Here is a 15,127-nt window from a genome sequence, read left to right on the forward strand (position 1 = left end):
GGGTACACAAAATAAAAAATATGTAAACTGTAATGTCAATACCTGAAAATGTGACAGGGATAAGTAGAAGTGTAATGTTTAGGAATGCTTTTGAAATTAAGTTGTATTAGTTTAAAATAGGGTGCTATAGTTTTAATATAGTTTATATAAGCCTCATGGTAGCCATAAGTGAAAAACTCCCAGTACCTACACAACGGAACATGATGAAGATATCAAACCATATGGATACCTATAGACATCAAATCATAAAAAAAGACAGCAAGATAATAAACAAGAATCAATGAATCTACAAAACAATCAGAAAATTAACAAATGGCAATAGTAAGTCCTTACCTATCAATAGTTATTTTTAATGAAAATGGATTAAATTCTCTTAAATTTAATCTGGATTAAAATCAAAAGACATAGAATGGCTGAATGAATTTTAAAAAACAAGAATTAAAAAAAAAAACAAGGTCTGCGATATGTCAACTACAAGAGTCTCACTTTAGCTTGAAAGACACACACAGACTTGCTAGTAAATGGTAACCAAAAAAAAAAAAAAAAGCAGGGGTAAGTATTCTTATATCAGACATAATAGAGTTTAAACTAAAAATGGTAAAAAGAGACTAAGGAAGTCATTACATAACAATAAAGGGGTGAATCTATCAAAAATATATAAAAATAGTAAATATTTAAGCACCGACATCAGAGTACCTAAATATATAAATCAAAAACTAACAGAACTAAAAGGACAAATAAACAGCAATACAATAAAAGTTTGAGGCTTTACTACCTGCTCTCAACAATGGATAGATTATCCAGAGAGAGAATCAATATGGAAACAGTGGATTTGAACAACACTATAGACCAAAAGGACCTAACAGACATATACAGAACCTTCTGTCTGACAACAGCAGAATACACATTCTTATCAGGTGCACATGAGACATCTTCTAGCATAGACCACACGTTGGGCCACAAAACAAGTCTTAGTAAATTCACGAAGATTGAAATCATACCAAATATTGTCTCTGATCATAATGGTATAAAACTAGAAATCAATAACAGGAGGAAAACTCATGAATACATGGAAATTAAAAAATACTCTCCTCGATGTGGAGAGAAGGGAACTCTCATACACTGCTGGTGGGAATGCAAACTGGTGCAGCCACTATGGAAAACAGTAAGGAGATTCCTCAAAAAATCAAGGATAGAACTACCATATGATCCAGCTATTCCACTGTTGGGTATTTATCCAAAGAACTTGAAAACACCAATTTGCAAAGGTACATGCACCCCTGTGTTCATTGCAGCATTATTCACAATAGCCAAGACTTGGAAGCAACCTAAGTGCCCATCAAGGGACGAATGGATACAGAAGATGTGGTATATATACACAATGGAATACTACTCAGCCATAAGAAACGATGAAATCCAGCCATTTGTGACAACATGGATGGACATTGAGGGTATAATGCAAAGTGACATAAGTCAGAGGGAGAAGGTCTAATACCGTATGATTTCCTTCATTAAGTAGTAGATAATAACAACAATAAACAAACACATAGGGACAGAGATTGGATTGGTGGTTACCAGAGGGAAGGGGCAGGGGGAGGGTGAAAGGGATAATTGGGTACATGTGTGTGGTGATGGGTTATAATTAGTATTTTGGTGGTGAACATGATGTAGTCCATGCAGAAATAGAAGTACAATGATGTACACCTGAAAAAAATAAATAAATAAAAGACGAGTAGAAAGATCAAAAAAAAAAAAAAAAAAAAACTCTCCTCAACAGCCAATGAATCAAAACAGAAATTAAAGAGGAAATAAAGAAATACTTGAGAGAAGCAAAATGGAGATACAACATATTAAAATTTATGAGATGCAGCTAAAGCAGTTCTAATAGGGAAGTTCATAGTAATAGACACCTATATTAATAAACAAGAAAGAACTCAAATAAACAACTTCATGCCTCAAGGAATTAGAAAAAGAAGAACAAACTAAGCACAAAGTTAACAGAAAGAAGGAAATAATAAAGATTAGGACATAAATAAATTAAATAGAAAACAGGAAAACAATAGAAAAGATTAACAAACCTAAGAGTTAGTTCTTTGAAAAGGTAAACCAGATTGACAAACTGTTAGCTAGATCAAACAAGGAAAAAAGAGAGAGAACCTATCAACAAAATTATAAATGAAAGAGGAGACATTACAAAGGGAACACAGAAATACAAAGGATCATAAAAGGCTACTATGACAACTATATTCCAAGAAACCAGACAACCTAGAAGAAATGGATAATTCTTAGAAACATACAATCTACGAAGACGGAATCAGGCAGAAGTGGAAAATCTTAAGAGACCAATTACTAGAAAGGGCATTGAATCAGTACTCGAAAATCTCTCAACAAAGAAAACCTGTAACCAGATGGCTTCACTGGTAAATTTACCAAATATTTAAAGAAGAATTAATATCAATCTTTCACAAACTTTTCCAAAAAATTGAAGAGGAGGAAACACTACCGAACTCATTTTATGTGGTCAGCATTACCCTGATACCAAAGCCATAAAAGGACACTACAAGAAAAGAAAACTACAGGCCAATATCCCTGATGAAAATAAACGCAAAAGTTCTCACTAAATACTACCATATTGAATTCAGCAGCACATTAAAGGGATCATTCACCATGATCACACAGGACTTATCCCTGGGATGCAAGGATGGTTCATAACATGCAAATCAACAAATGTGATACATCAAATTAATAGAATGAAAGATAAAAATCATATGATCATCTCAATAGATGCAGAAAAAGCATTTGACAAAATTTAATATCATTTCATGATTTAAAAAAACTCTCAACAAATTAGGTATAGACGGAAAGTACCTCAACATAATAAAGGCCATATATGAAAAACCCATAGCCAGCATCATACCCAATGGTGAAAGATTGCAAGCTTTCACTCTAAGATCGGGAACAAGACAAGGGTGCCTACTCTCACCACTCCTATTTACCATAGTACCGGCAGTCCTAGCCAGAGCAATCAGACAAGAAAAAGAAATAAAAGACTTTCAGAATTGGAAGGAACAAGAAAAACTGCCTTTATTTGCAGATGACATGATTTTATACATAGAAAATCCTAAAGACTCCACTAAAAATCTGTTAGATCTAGTCAATAAATTCAGTAAAGCTGGAGGATACAAAACTCAACATACAAATATTGGTAGCATTTCTATATACCAACAAAGAATTATCTGAAAAAGAAATAAAGAAAATGACCCTATTTAAAATAGCACCGAAAATAATAAAATACTTTTGGCATAAAAATAGACACATAGACCAATGGAAGAGAATAAACAGTCCAGAAAAAAAAAAAACCCACATATACAGTCAACTGATATTTGACAAGGGACCCAAGAACACTCCACAGGGAAATGATAGTCTTTTCAACAAATGATGTTGGATAAACTGAATAACCAGATGCGGAACAATGAAATTGGACCCCTATCTTACACCACTTAAAAATTAACTCAGCCGGCCCAGTTGCATAGTGATTAAATTTGCATGTTTCGCCTCAGCTGCCTGGGGTTTGCAAGTTCAGATCCCAGGCACGGACCAACACCACTCATCAAGCTGTGTTGTGGTGGCAACCCACATACAAAACAAAAGAAGATTGGCACAGATGTTAGCTCAGGGCCAATCTTCCTCACAAAAAAAAAAAAAATTAACTCAAAATGGATTAAAGACTTAAACATAAGACCAGATACTGTAAAAATCCTAAAAGAAAACATACAGAAAAAACTCCCTGACATTTGTCTTGGCAACTATTCTTGTGGATATGACACCAAAAGCAATGCAACAAAAGCAAAAGTCAACAAGTGGGACTACATCAAACTACAAAGCTCTGCACAGCAAAAGAAACAATCAAGAAAAGGAAAAGGCAACCTATGGAATGGAGAAAATATTTGCAAACCATATATTGGATAAGTGATTAATATTCATAAATATACAAATACATAAAGAACTCATACAACTCAATAACAGAAAAAGAACAATAAAATTAAAAAATGAGCAGAGAAACTGAACAGACATTTTCCCAAAGAAGACATACAAATGGCCAACAGGTACATGAAAACATTCTTGACATTACTAATCATCATGAAATGCAAATCAAAGCCACGATGAGATATTACCTCACACCTGTTACAATGGCTGACGTTAAGAAGACAAGAGATAATTGTTGGCGAGCGTGTGGAGAAAAGTGAACCCTTGTGCACTATTGAAGGAGTGTAAAATGGTTCAGCCACTATGGAAAACAGTATGGAGGTTCCTCAAAAAATTAAAAATAGAACTACCACATTATCCAGCAATCCCACTTCTGGGTATATATCCAATGGAAACGAAAGCAGGAGTTTGAATAGATATCTGTGCTCCCATGTTTATTGCAACGATATTCATAATAGCCAAGATATGGAAAAAACCTAAGTTTCTGTCAACAGATGAAGAGATAAAGAAGACGTAGTATATGTATATATACACACACACAATGGAATATTATACAGCAAGGAGAAAAAATGAAATCCTGGCATTTGCAAAAACTTGGATGGACCTTGAGGGCATCATGCTAAGTGAGATGTCAGCCAGAGAAACACAAATATTGTATGACTTCAATTATAGTGGGATCTAAAAAATCTAAACTCATCAAAACAGAGAGTAGGATGGTGGTTACCAGGGTCTGGAGGCTGGAGGAATTGAGGAAATGTTGTTTAAGGGTAAAAACTTATAGCTAGTAAATAATTTCTGGAGGTCTAATGCACAGCATAACAATTATGGCCAATAATACTGTACTATATACATCAAAGTTGCTAAGAGACTAGATTTTAATTGTTCTCACTGCAAAAAAGAAATGATAATTGTGTGACCTGATAGAAGTGTTAGCTAACACTACAGTGGTAATCATATTGCAGTACATAAACGTATCAAATCAACCCACTGTATAATTTAAACATCTATGTTATACATCAATTATATCTCAATTATTAGAAATACATTAAATAAGCACATTAGTTAGCAAACATGAAAATGATCAAAAGTATTCAAAACAGAAGACATACAGGTATATAAAATTTTTCCAAAATAAAGCTAATATTGCATATGAAAGTTTATAAATGAAAAAATAAACTAATTTAGATAAATGTGTCATTAAGCCATTGATCAGTAGGTAAATTCCCCTTAGATGGATTGGGTTTAGGTCAACTGATTCTTGGCCAAAGGCACATTCTTAGGCTTTCAATACTTTTTCTTTCTATATAATGGGGTAAGATGAGAGGTTAGGGAGTCTCTTTAACCTGTGGACATATAGTCTTTTGACAATAGATGGCAATAGAAGAAATAGTATGCTTTTTATCTTTGATCTTTTAACTCTCTTGAGCTTACCATCCTTTTCATGTGGGACAGTTACACAAAGGACTAATAACACATGAGAAAATGTTAGTTTTCAACATGAACTAAATGTATTTACCTTTCAGATACTAAGAATATCGTACCTATGTGACACTAGCCTCTCTTTGAAGGAATAACTTAAAAATATAGATTCTTTTTTAAACAATGGTCCTCAGGCAATTCTCTTACCCCTATTGTGGAAAAGAGTGTATTGTGGAAGAGTTCCCTTGCAGGCCAGAGGACTTTTGGTAATAAGGACTTTACACTCACATGACTTTGCTTCTTGGCCCCCTTCAAAAGACAATTGGCCAAAGATACTGACCTTTGGGTAATTTGAGAACCCATAGGAAAAGTAAAGCGTTAGCCATCTGGTTTCCTATAATTAGGTTAATTTGTCACCAAATTTAGTGACTCCAGGGTTTGGAAATATTCCAACGGAAGCTATTTTCTTTTCTTCCTTGTTAAGCTTCACTGACCAAAAGGAACCTCAGTCCCCCAGAAGTAAATAAAAGGCTCTGTGTTCCACTACCCCTGATCACTCACCTCTCTGTTGGGCATTCAACCATGAGACTCCATTCCCTTCTTTCTGCTCTCCTCTTCTTTGTGACTATAATACCAAAAGGTAAGATGGTAAATAATTGTAGAGGTAGGTTTCTTAGAAGGCCTACTGGGATGCTCAATTATACTGTGGCCTTCTTAACTCAAACCCTAATGCACAGCCTTAGGGATTCAGAAGTCCAACATGGTCATCTCCCTTAAAACTGATGAGGCTAAAATTGCAAAGCAGGACAAAGATTTCCATCAACAGAAAACAAGATCCAAGAGCTCCATGATTAGACAATGGTGCTCAAATAGAGATAGAAAAGTGGAGATTTTGACACGTGACTTAAGGCTTAGCATACAAATCAAATAGCTTTTACCAGGTCCCAATCTCCAAAAAGGAGAGTGAAAATGGCAGCTATTGGTTAGACTTGGTTAGTGACAGGAAATGATGCAGAGTCTATTGATGAAAAATATCTGTGAATGGTAGAAGCTAGGCTCATAAGACAGAGCTCACCAAAAAAGAATTGCATCAAGTTATTAAAAAAAAAGATAAAAAACAATAGGGAGTAGGGGAATTTGGAAAAAGCATAAACAGTGGAATGAAGCTTCAATGGCAAAATTTTTAGCATAAGGCATAATATAAAGGAAGCATTTTAAGAAACTGAGTTACACCCTTAGGATCCATGATTCAGAAATTTGAATATTAAAATGTAAAATCAAAGGAAAAAGGGAATGTGGTCATCTTCAGGCTGGTTCCTCCAGATCCTTGTGGGAACTGATAAAATTCTTTTCTCCACTGTTAATGGCAGGATCTTCACTCCCCTCAAAATATTGTCTGTGGTCAATGAAAATAGATTAAGTCTGGATAACGCTCACTCTTTCTTGGTTCATCTCTAAGATCCTTTTAAATACAATCAAAGATATTCATTTGTGTGATCTTTGCCTAATCTATGAATATCTTGGGATCTACCTGACTATAGTTGTCTCCGCCTGAAGGAGTTTACATAATTCTCATTTGGTTCTCGATTCTGTCAGAAGACACAACTCTGGCGAGACACACTTGTAGCAACAGCTAATGTAAAACTATATTATGTTAATGACTTAAAATTAGAAGGCAATTTAATGGTTAATTCTTTAATTTTACAGATAAGAGAATCCATGTCCAAATAAAGAAAATTATTTTACTAAGGTCACATAGGTAGTGGCAACACTGCGGCTAGAACCATGTATCTTTAATCTGGATCAGTGTTGTTTCAATCAATCTCTAGGAGTGGGTATGCCCATAAAGTAGCAAGCATAATTTCTGTCAGTCTTTTTACTTCAAAATCTTCCAATTAGATATTGAGGAATCTAAGGAAATTTTCAAGTTTCCTCTTTTGGAAGATACAGTGTCTCTAAAACATCTTACTTCACTTACCTCCAAATTCCTTTCCTTCAGTGTTTGAAGCAGGCATGTTGAATCATCTGAATATTCTGGCATTATTCTTGGACTATTTATGCTAGTCTTTAGATTTTCCTGCTCTATGTTCCTTAAAATCAGATAAATGGCTATAAATCTCAGATAGCTGGAAGCACTTGGCCCAAGGTAATTATGTCTGCATGGTCGATGAGTGAATTTTTTTTTTTTTTTTGCTCATACTTTCCATCCACCACCTAAGCAAAATTCAGCTGAACATAAATGACTGTTTCCACTCAAGCATAGCCCATGTTATGAGCCTGGTCTTTTGTTAATAAAAAGGTTAAGGAGGGGCCGGCCCGGTGGCGCAAGCAGTTAAGTGCGTGTGCTCTGCTGAGGCGGCCTGGGGTTTGCCGGTTTGGATCCCGGGCGTGCACCGACACACCGCTTGGCCAGCCATGCTGTGGCAGCATCCCGTATAAAGTGGAGGAAGATGGGCACAGATGTTAGCCGAGGGCCAGTCTTCCTCAGCAAAAAAAAAAAAAGAGGAGGATTGGCAGATGTTAGCACAGGGCTGATCTTCCTCACACACACAAAACAAATGTTAAGGAGAGATAGATCTCCTGGAATTAAAGGTCTAGCCAAAACATGCCATTATAGTGTCCAAAGAGATATGGCAGTGGTTCAGTCTTAGGGTGGGAAGCAAATTGAGAAAAAGTTTGTCCTAGAGCAAAGGCCAGAAAAATAACTGATGGGAAAGTAGAATTCTAGGAAATGTAGGCCTAACATTTAGAGAAGCGAATATAGTAATGACAAGACTGGATACCCACAAATACAATAGTACATCCAAGATTAGGGACCCGATAGTCAAAAACAGGCTGAAACCAAAAGGTTTTAGAAGGAATAAGAGAGAGAAAATATGTGTGGGGTCAAGGGATACTTAACTGAATTCAGTGGTAACAAATATTTACTAAGCACCTGTTATTTTATGAAGACCGTGTTAGATACTCAGGATACAACGGGATACAAAGGGAGTGTCTTCTCACAACACAGAAAACAGACGTTAGTCAAATGCTTACACAAATTAATATATAATTATATATTTTAATAAGTGCCATGAAGAGGAACAGAGTATTATGAGCACCTATGGTATGTGGTCATTGTTTATTTGCAATGACAAAGACTTCCTTGAGGCATTCATTTTGAGCCAAAAAACTGAAAGATAAGGGTTAGTGAATGAATTCCTTGCAAGGAGCACTCAACACTCCTGGCAGAGGAAGAAACCAAAACAATGTCGTTGCTGCAGAAAACAGCATAGGGTATGTTCAGGGAACTGCCAGAAGACCGCTATATGAGAGCACTAGTTTATACTAGAAAATGTGCCAAGCATTTAATGGAATTAGTAAAAGTAAAAGTTGTATGGCACCAAAGCTATGTCTGTAGGGGGCACTTTAAGAACAAGGAGGGCAAGATAATCCGACTTCACTCTCTACCTGGAAATAGTCACTACTGATGTCTAGATAACCCTGGGGTTTTTGGTTTATGCACACAAACTAGGATTATCTGCGGGTTCTAGGCAGCCTATAGGCCTGGCGAGTTTCCTTGACAGCTCTTTCCCTTTCTCTCACTCCTTCCACTGTTCTTCCTTTAGTCTCTCTTCCTAGTTCCGCCACAGAAAGTTTTAAGTTTACAGTAGCTTCCTTCTTTTCTAATCTTGAGATAATCATCTTTTAAGATAAATACATGGAATTAAGCCTGAGAAACCACCAGCAACTGTATGAAAATAGATAGAGGGTATAAATAACAATCATAAGGAATTAGGGTATCAAAATTCCAAACTTCACCTTGTGATACAATATGAAGCAAGCATCTAAATTGTTTCTTTTCCCAACAGCAATTGTTAAATATCTATCATTTCTCCCAGTGCAATGTGATATAACCATTATAACATATTAATATCATATAAATTCTGAAATCCATGAGAGCCATCCTCTTCTATTGCTCTGTATATCTATTATTATGCCAATAAGTCTGAAAATAAATGTCAATATCTAGGAAAAAGTGCTCTTCCTCATGAAACAGGTAATTTAATATTATCTTTTTCACTTGAACTTGTGCCCGACCATGAAGACATGTCACAGTCATTGTTGGAAGGGAGATTATAACTCTGGCATGCTGTTCAGATAAAACCTCATAAATTAAGCCTTAAATTAAGCCTCATATTTAGCAGAGAGCACATCACTGGTAGGATGAAGTGTTTCGATCCTTTTGATTCAAGCACAAGGCATTTCCCAAGTAGAGAGGTTGGTACTATCCTAGACCATGTACTGCATCAGGAAGCTGAACTTTCTAGTATAGTGGGTGACAAGATTATCCCACTGAGGAGAGGTTAGGTCTCTTGGCTTCAGCTGCAGAATCACACATTTCACCTCACACTTCACAAATGCCTCTAAGTTCATATCAAGGCCTCCTTGATATCAGACTCTGCTTCTCACTGGGTCTTGCCCAGTACTAAGAACTCTTGACTTTAGCTTCACTAGAAAACCTGAAAATCTCACCAGATGTTACATTAAGTGCATGGATGAAGTTATCAGGGGAGAGACTAACAGCTAGCAACAAGGTGAGCATGAAGCTATGCTGCTGAACCTGTATTCTGTGTAGACAAGACAGTTGAGCCAGTGCCTTCCACAACTGACTAGTGAGAACTTCAGCTCTCTCCCTCAAAGGCACTTTCTCTTCCAGAAGCACCACAAGATACTCTCCAGCTCCTCCATGGTGCCATTCTCTTGTTGCACAGAGACCTGAGTTTGTGGATGGCTAGCCTGAGAGCAGAGTATACCACCAGGTGGAACCAGGTTGGACCTTCTAGCAAGAGCAGAACACAGTCTTGCACAGGTTCTGAAAATTCAGTTACAAAAAGCTGGAATGTTTTTTTGGCTATGGATATTTTTCTACAGAATGGAAAAAGAATCATGAAAGCCTGAGTTAAATACAAAAAAAAAAAAAAAAAAGAAAGATTCGGAGCCAAAAACTGGTCAAGCTGTTAGTCAGGATGTAGAAGTTAGGGAATCAAAGAAGCCAGTCAGGATTAGTATATTATGTGACAGTAAAGACAAAATGAGATACAGGTGGGTTAATAGGATGGTTCAGGAACTAAATTCTATTAATGAATGTGAACAGAAGGGTCTCTGTTATGTAACATCCACCATGATCCACAGGAAAGAGAATGAACCTTCTTGTGCTAGAAAGGCTACAGGAAGGATTCTGAGACTACAGAAAACTACTGTATTGGAGCACACACTTAGTTATGTGCTTCTCAGCAGCCGAGTGAATTAAGAAAACATGGATATGTTTTAAGGAAAAATATCTTTAAGCTCTGAGAGAAATTGTCTCCATGTATATACATATAAGAGGCATTGAACAACATAGAAAATGTGTTTCTTGCATAGTTCTGAAATTGGGAAATTAGGTAAGATGGAACTTAAAGGATTGATAAACTTTCTACAAAAGGAGATGAAGATGAGAACATGTGCAACATGATCACAATGTTGTAAGCATAGATGGGGAGGTAAGCACAGATGGGAAGGTGGAAGGATGAATACTTCCTTTGAGACAGATTTTTATGCCAACAATACGGCATTTGGGGCAGGACAATTCACTAGCTAGGAAATTTAACAACCCTGTGCCTTACCCACTAAATACCAAGGACGCCTCCCTAGTCATGGGGACAACAAATCACCTCACACATTTCAAAGGGTACTGCCCCAGATGAGGGCAACTCTCTAAAAGTTTCTAGAAATCAGCCTTCCCTCTCCAAGATGTGTATAGTCTCATAGTCTTAGACTCTCTCCCCCAAAATGGCACTTCTTTTGCCTAAGAATCTGATCCTTTCATATAGATAATATCATCTCTTCTACCCCAAAGCCATCCCTCTGTAAGTTTATTGCTATTTGTGCATTATCATGATAGTGATATAACGATGTTGTCAAATCTCTTCCTGTGCAGCAAGAACTGGCGTGATTCCGGGACAAAAACAATGTATTCTTTTGAAAGGGGTGTGCAAAAATGGAGGATGCACCACCTCAGATGATACCATTGGTGTATGTGATGAAGAAAAAAAATGCTGTAGAAAATGGTGGATACTTGTACCCTATCCAACACCAGCTCCCAAAATGAAATCTCCTTAGATGGGAGCAAACTATAAGCCCTTTGAGCTCCAGAACACGTGGATACATTTTGCAGACTCCTGTTTAACTTGTTTTTCTCCCTTGACTCGAAATAAATGTCCTAATTTGACGTGTACTTATTCCTGGGGAATTTCTTCTTCATGTACATGCAAGCCTCTTAAGAACTACAAGACTAAACTAAATAATAGAAGAATCTCATACTCTAAAGATATTTACAGAAAATATGACTTTCTAAAAAAAAGATAACTTTAAATATGTAAAATAATAAGGGTATGAAATGTAGGTAGTAGGTAGTGTTTGATTATCTAAAGTGGAATATCAATCTTCCTTTTCATCTGATTCTGAACAAGTATCCCTTTCATTACTCATAGAGACCTACTTTGGAGATGTGGGTTCAGGTCTGTCAATCATGTGGTCTTGCTGACACTGTACCTAAGCATTAGGCACACTCCCCGCCCAGTCAGGTCAACACTGAACTGAGGCTGGTCTCCCCTCCACCTCACCCTGGCCCCAGAGGAGAGGAAGAGAAGAACTGCACCTGACCTCTGGTGGGAGGACATAGAGAGCTGAGGAGCTGAGAACTCAGCATCCTCTGGTAGTTCCTTCCCAGTTCACCATCAGACAATTCCATTTTATGGCTGGAATAACTTCCACTAGCATAATAATTCTGGATAACTTTTATTTTATGGTTAAGAAAAGTAAAGGGCAAGAAAGAGACCAGGACTGTTACATGACATGAGTTCCACAAAGATGGAAAGAATATTTTCAATGAGGCCAAATTAACACACAAACAAAATTTAAAGCTTTTTGTTTTCTTAACCATAAAGCCTATGGTCAATCAGTCAGAGGAAGCTGGGTTATCCCACCTTCTAAGATTCATTAGGATTTATGTTTCTATTATTGATGTGGCTATCAGTTGTCCACAAGACCATAAATTTCTTGAATACAAAAACCATGTTTATTTATATCTGTATGTCCAGCCTATCACAGTTCATAATACACCATGTTCATGAGCACAGGCTCTTGTGTCAGACATAAATTAAAATTGCAGTTCCTTTGCTTACCACTCATATGACTTTGAACTATTTACTCAACCTTCATCTGCTTTAAAATTCTTTTTTAATATACAGGCAAACTAAAAAATTTAACTTCTGGGGCCGGCCTGGTGGTATAGTGGTTAAGTTCTCATGTTCCACTTCAGTGGCCCAGGGTTTGCGGGTTCAGATCCTGGGCCCAGACTTACACCACTCATCAAGCCATGCTGTGGTGGTGACCCACATACAAAATAGAGGAAGACTGGCAAAGATGTTAGCCCAGGGACAATCTTCCACAAACAAAGAGAGGTACATTGGCAACAGATTTTAGCTCAGGGCCAATCTTCCTCACCAAAAATAAAAATAAGGGGCCAGCCCCACGGTGTAGTAGTTAAGTGTGTGTGCTCCACTGCTGGCGGCCCAGGTTCGGATCCCAGGCACGCACTGATGCACCGCTTGTCAGGCCATGCTGTGGCAGTGTCCCATATGAAGTAGAGGAAGATGGGCACAGATGTTAGCCCAGGGCCAGTCTTCCTCAGCAAAAAAGAGGAGGATTGGCATGGATGTTAGCTCAGGGCTGATCTTCCTCACACACAAAAATAAATAAATAAAAATAAAAATAAAAAATTTAACTTTGGGCTTGTTGTAAGGATTAAATGAGATCATTTACACAAAGCACTTGGTACACGTGTGGTGAAACCCAAGACAAGTCAGCTGCTAGTGTTATCGCTGTACTCTTGTTGCTGGAATACCATAGGGAAATGAATCATTGTATTTAGTCAGATAGTCTTGTTATTATGTGATGCATAGATTACCAATTTAAAATAAATAAAATGCAGCAAAATATATTTGATATTGAAAGAATATATGGGAAAAACACTATTTCTTTGATATTTCAGAAGAAACCACAGCAACTTATGTTAGAAGTTTATATTTTTTATTATAAATACTATTATCTTCTGATATTTAAAGCTTTATTTTATTAATAAATATCTCATGATCTCCTATGAAAACTGGAATTAAATAAGCAAGTTAGAAAAGAGATTTTTAAACAACTTTCATCGTGATTGATAATGAAGCTTATATACTGACATTTCATTAGCATTAGACAATCCTTTCTAATGACATAATAGATTATAATAAGTAACAGTATCAAGGGAAGGACTTTTTTTTTCAGATGACAAAGGAAGTCAGAATTATTTTATTAATGGTGTGATGGATGGTTAGCATCTCTGAGAAACAATTTCTCCCAAAGCCTCAATTCTTTTCTGTCCTTTCTGACCTTGAGACTGCATAAAGATTTCAAAAGTTTCCTTTAGGCTATTTAAGTTATATTGCTTAAAATATTGCTAGGCTATATTCACCAATGCACATAATAATTCTTGGTTTCAAATCTGGAAACACATACAAAATACAATTTGAAATTATTAACCATAGAAAAATATATCTGCAATGAAATAAGCCATAATTGAAGCCAGTATATTTTATCAACAATGTATTAGTTAGAACATTAATTATATTTCAAAGTATCTCTTCCATTTCAATTCAAAAACATTGACACGAGCAGCATAAGCCCTAGTCTAGGTTAGACCTGGTTGGGGCATCATTTGGACTGTCCAATTGCCCAAACAAGCAGTAACTTAACATCACAACTTGACCCCACTTACAGGCTTAGCCAGATGCACAAGCAGAGTAAGAATCAATCTGCATTAGTTATTTTGGGGGTAAGATATTAAAAATTTTATTATAATTCAAATACGTTTTCTGGAAAAGTAACATAATAGGTAATTATCCTCCGCTTATATGTTCATATATTTAAAGCTAGTAGTTAGCTAGTCAATTATTTAATAAGTGTTGGAAGGAGTGTTAAAGAATATCAGCAAATTTAAATTAGAAGGTCTTGACCCTAGATTCTAGAGCAACAATGTCCAATAGAACTTTCTATGATGAGGGAAATTCTCTATTTTTGCATTGCCAACTATGGTAGCCACTCACCACAGGTTATTGAGCACTTGAGATGTGGCTAGTGTGACTGAGAAAATGAATTTTTACTTTATTTTAACTCATTTTAATTTAAATATCCATATGTAACTAGTGACTCATTTAGCACAGTACAGCCTTAGAGCACTGAACTGTGTAGAGTGGCACAGTGATTAAGTTCGTGGGCTTTGAACAAGACTGCAAGCATTCAAGTCACAACTACATTACTTACTAATTGTGTGACATTAGGTAAGTTATGTGACCCTTTTGTGCCTCAGTATCCTGTTCTGAAAATGAGGATAATAATAATATTCACTTCATTAATTATTATGAGGATTAAAAGAAATTGCACATAAAAAGCCCTTAGACAAGTATTTGCATTTCTTATAAGGGTAATGCTCAATCATCCTGGGTTCTTTGGGGGTTGTGAGAAAAGGAAAGGAAAGGGCATTGTGAGACCACTGGGTAAGGTCACTTTCTAATTTCATCCTAGAATCAACCTTTCAATACTGAAGCTTTATATTATTTTTCCGCAACTAAAGTTATACTGGATAAATATGTTA

At 36.4% G+C, this 15,127-nt stretch overlaps 1 protein-coding gene across 1 annotated transcript; it reads left to right on the forward strand.

The window, feature by feature from the left end:
* The first annotated feature begins 5,988 nt into the window (after positions 1–5,988).
* On the forward strand, positions 5,989–11,593 carry LOC147913314 (beta-defensin 130B-like). The gene is made up of 2 exons (XM_087418652.1): positions 5,989–6,046; positions 11,369–11,593. The coding sequence occupies exons 1-2, from the start codon at positions 5,989–5,991 to the stop codon at positions 11,548–11,550; spliced, it is 240 nt and encodes a 79-aa protein (XP_087274778.1). The 3' UTR covers positions 11,551–11,593.
* The last annotated feature ends 3,534 nt before the right edge of the window (positions 11,594–15,127 follow it).

Source organism: Ceratotherium simum, chromosome 28 (genome assembly GCF_057802395.1).
Source record: "Ceratotherium simum simum isolate JZ-2026a chromosome 28, ASM5780239v1, whole genome shotgun sequence".
Taxonomy (NCBI): domain Eukaryota; kingdom Metazoa; phylum Chordata; class Mammalia; order Perissodactyla; family Rhinocerotidae; genus Ceratotherium; species Ceratotherium simum.

Coding starts and splice junctions, on each gene's coding strand:
- LOC147913314 (XM_087418652.1), top strand. CDS start 5,989: ATGAGACTCCATTCCCTTCTTTCTGCTCTCCTCTTCTTTGTGACTATA. Junction 6,047..11,368: donor TGTGACTATAATACCAAAAG/GTAAGATGGTAA, acceptor CTTCCTGTGCAG/CAAGAACTGGCGTGATTCCG.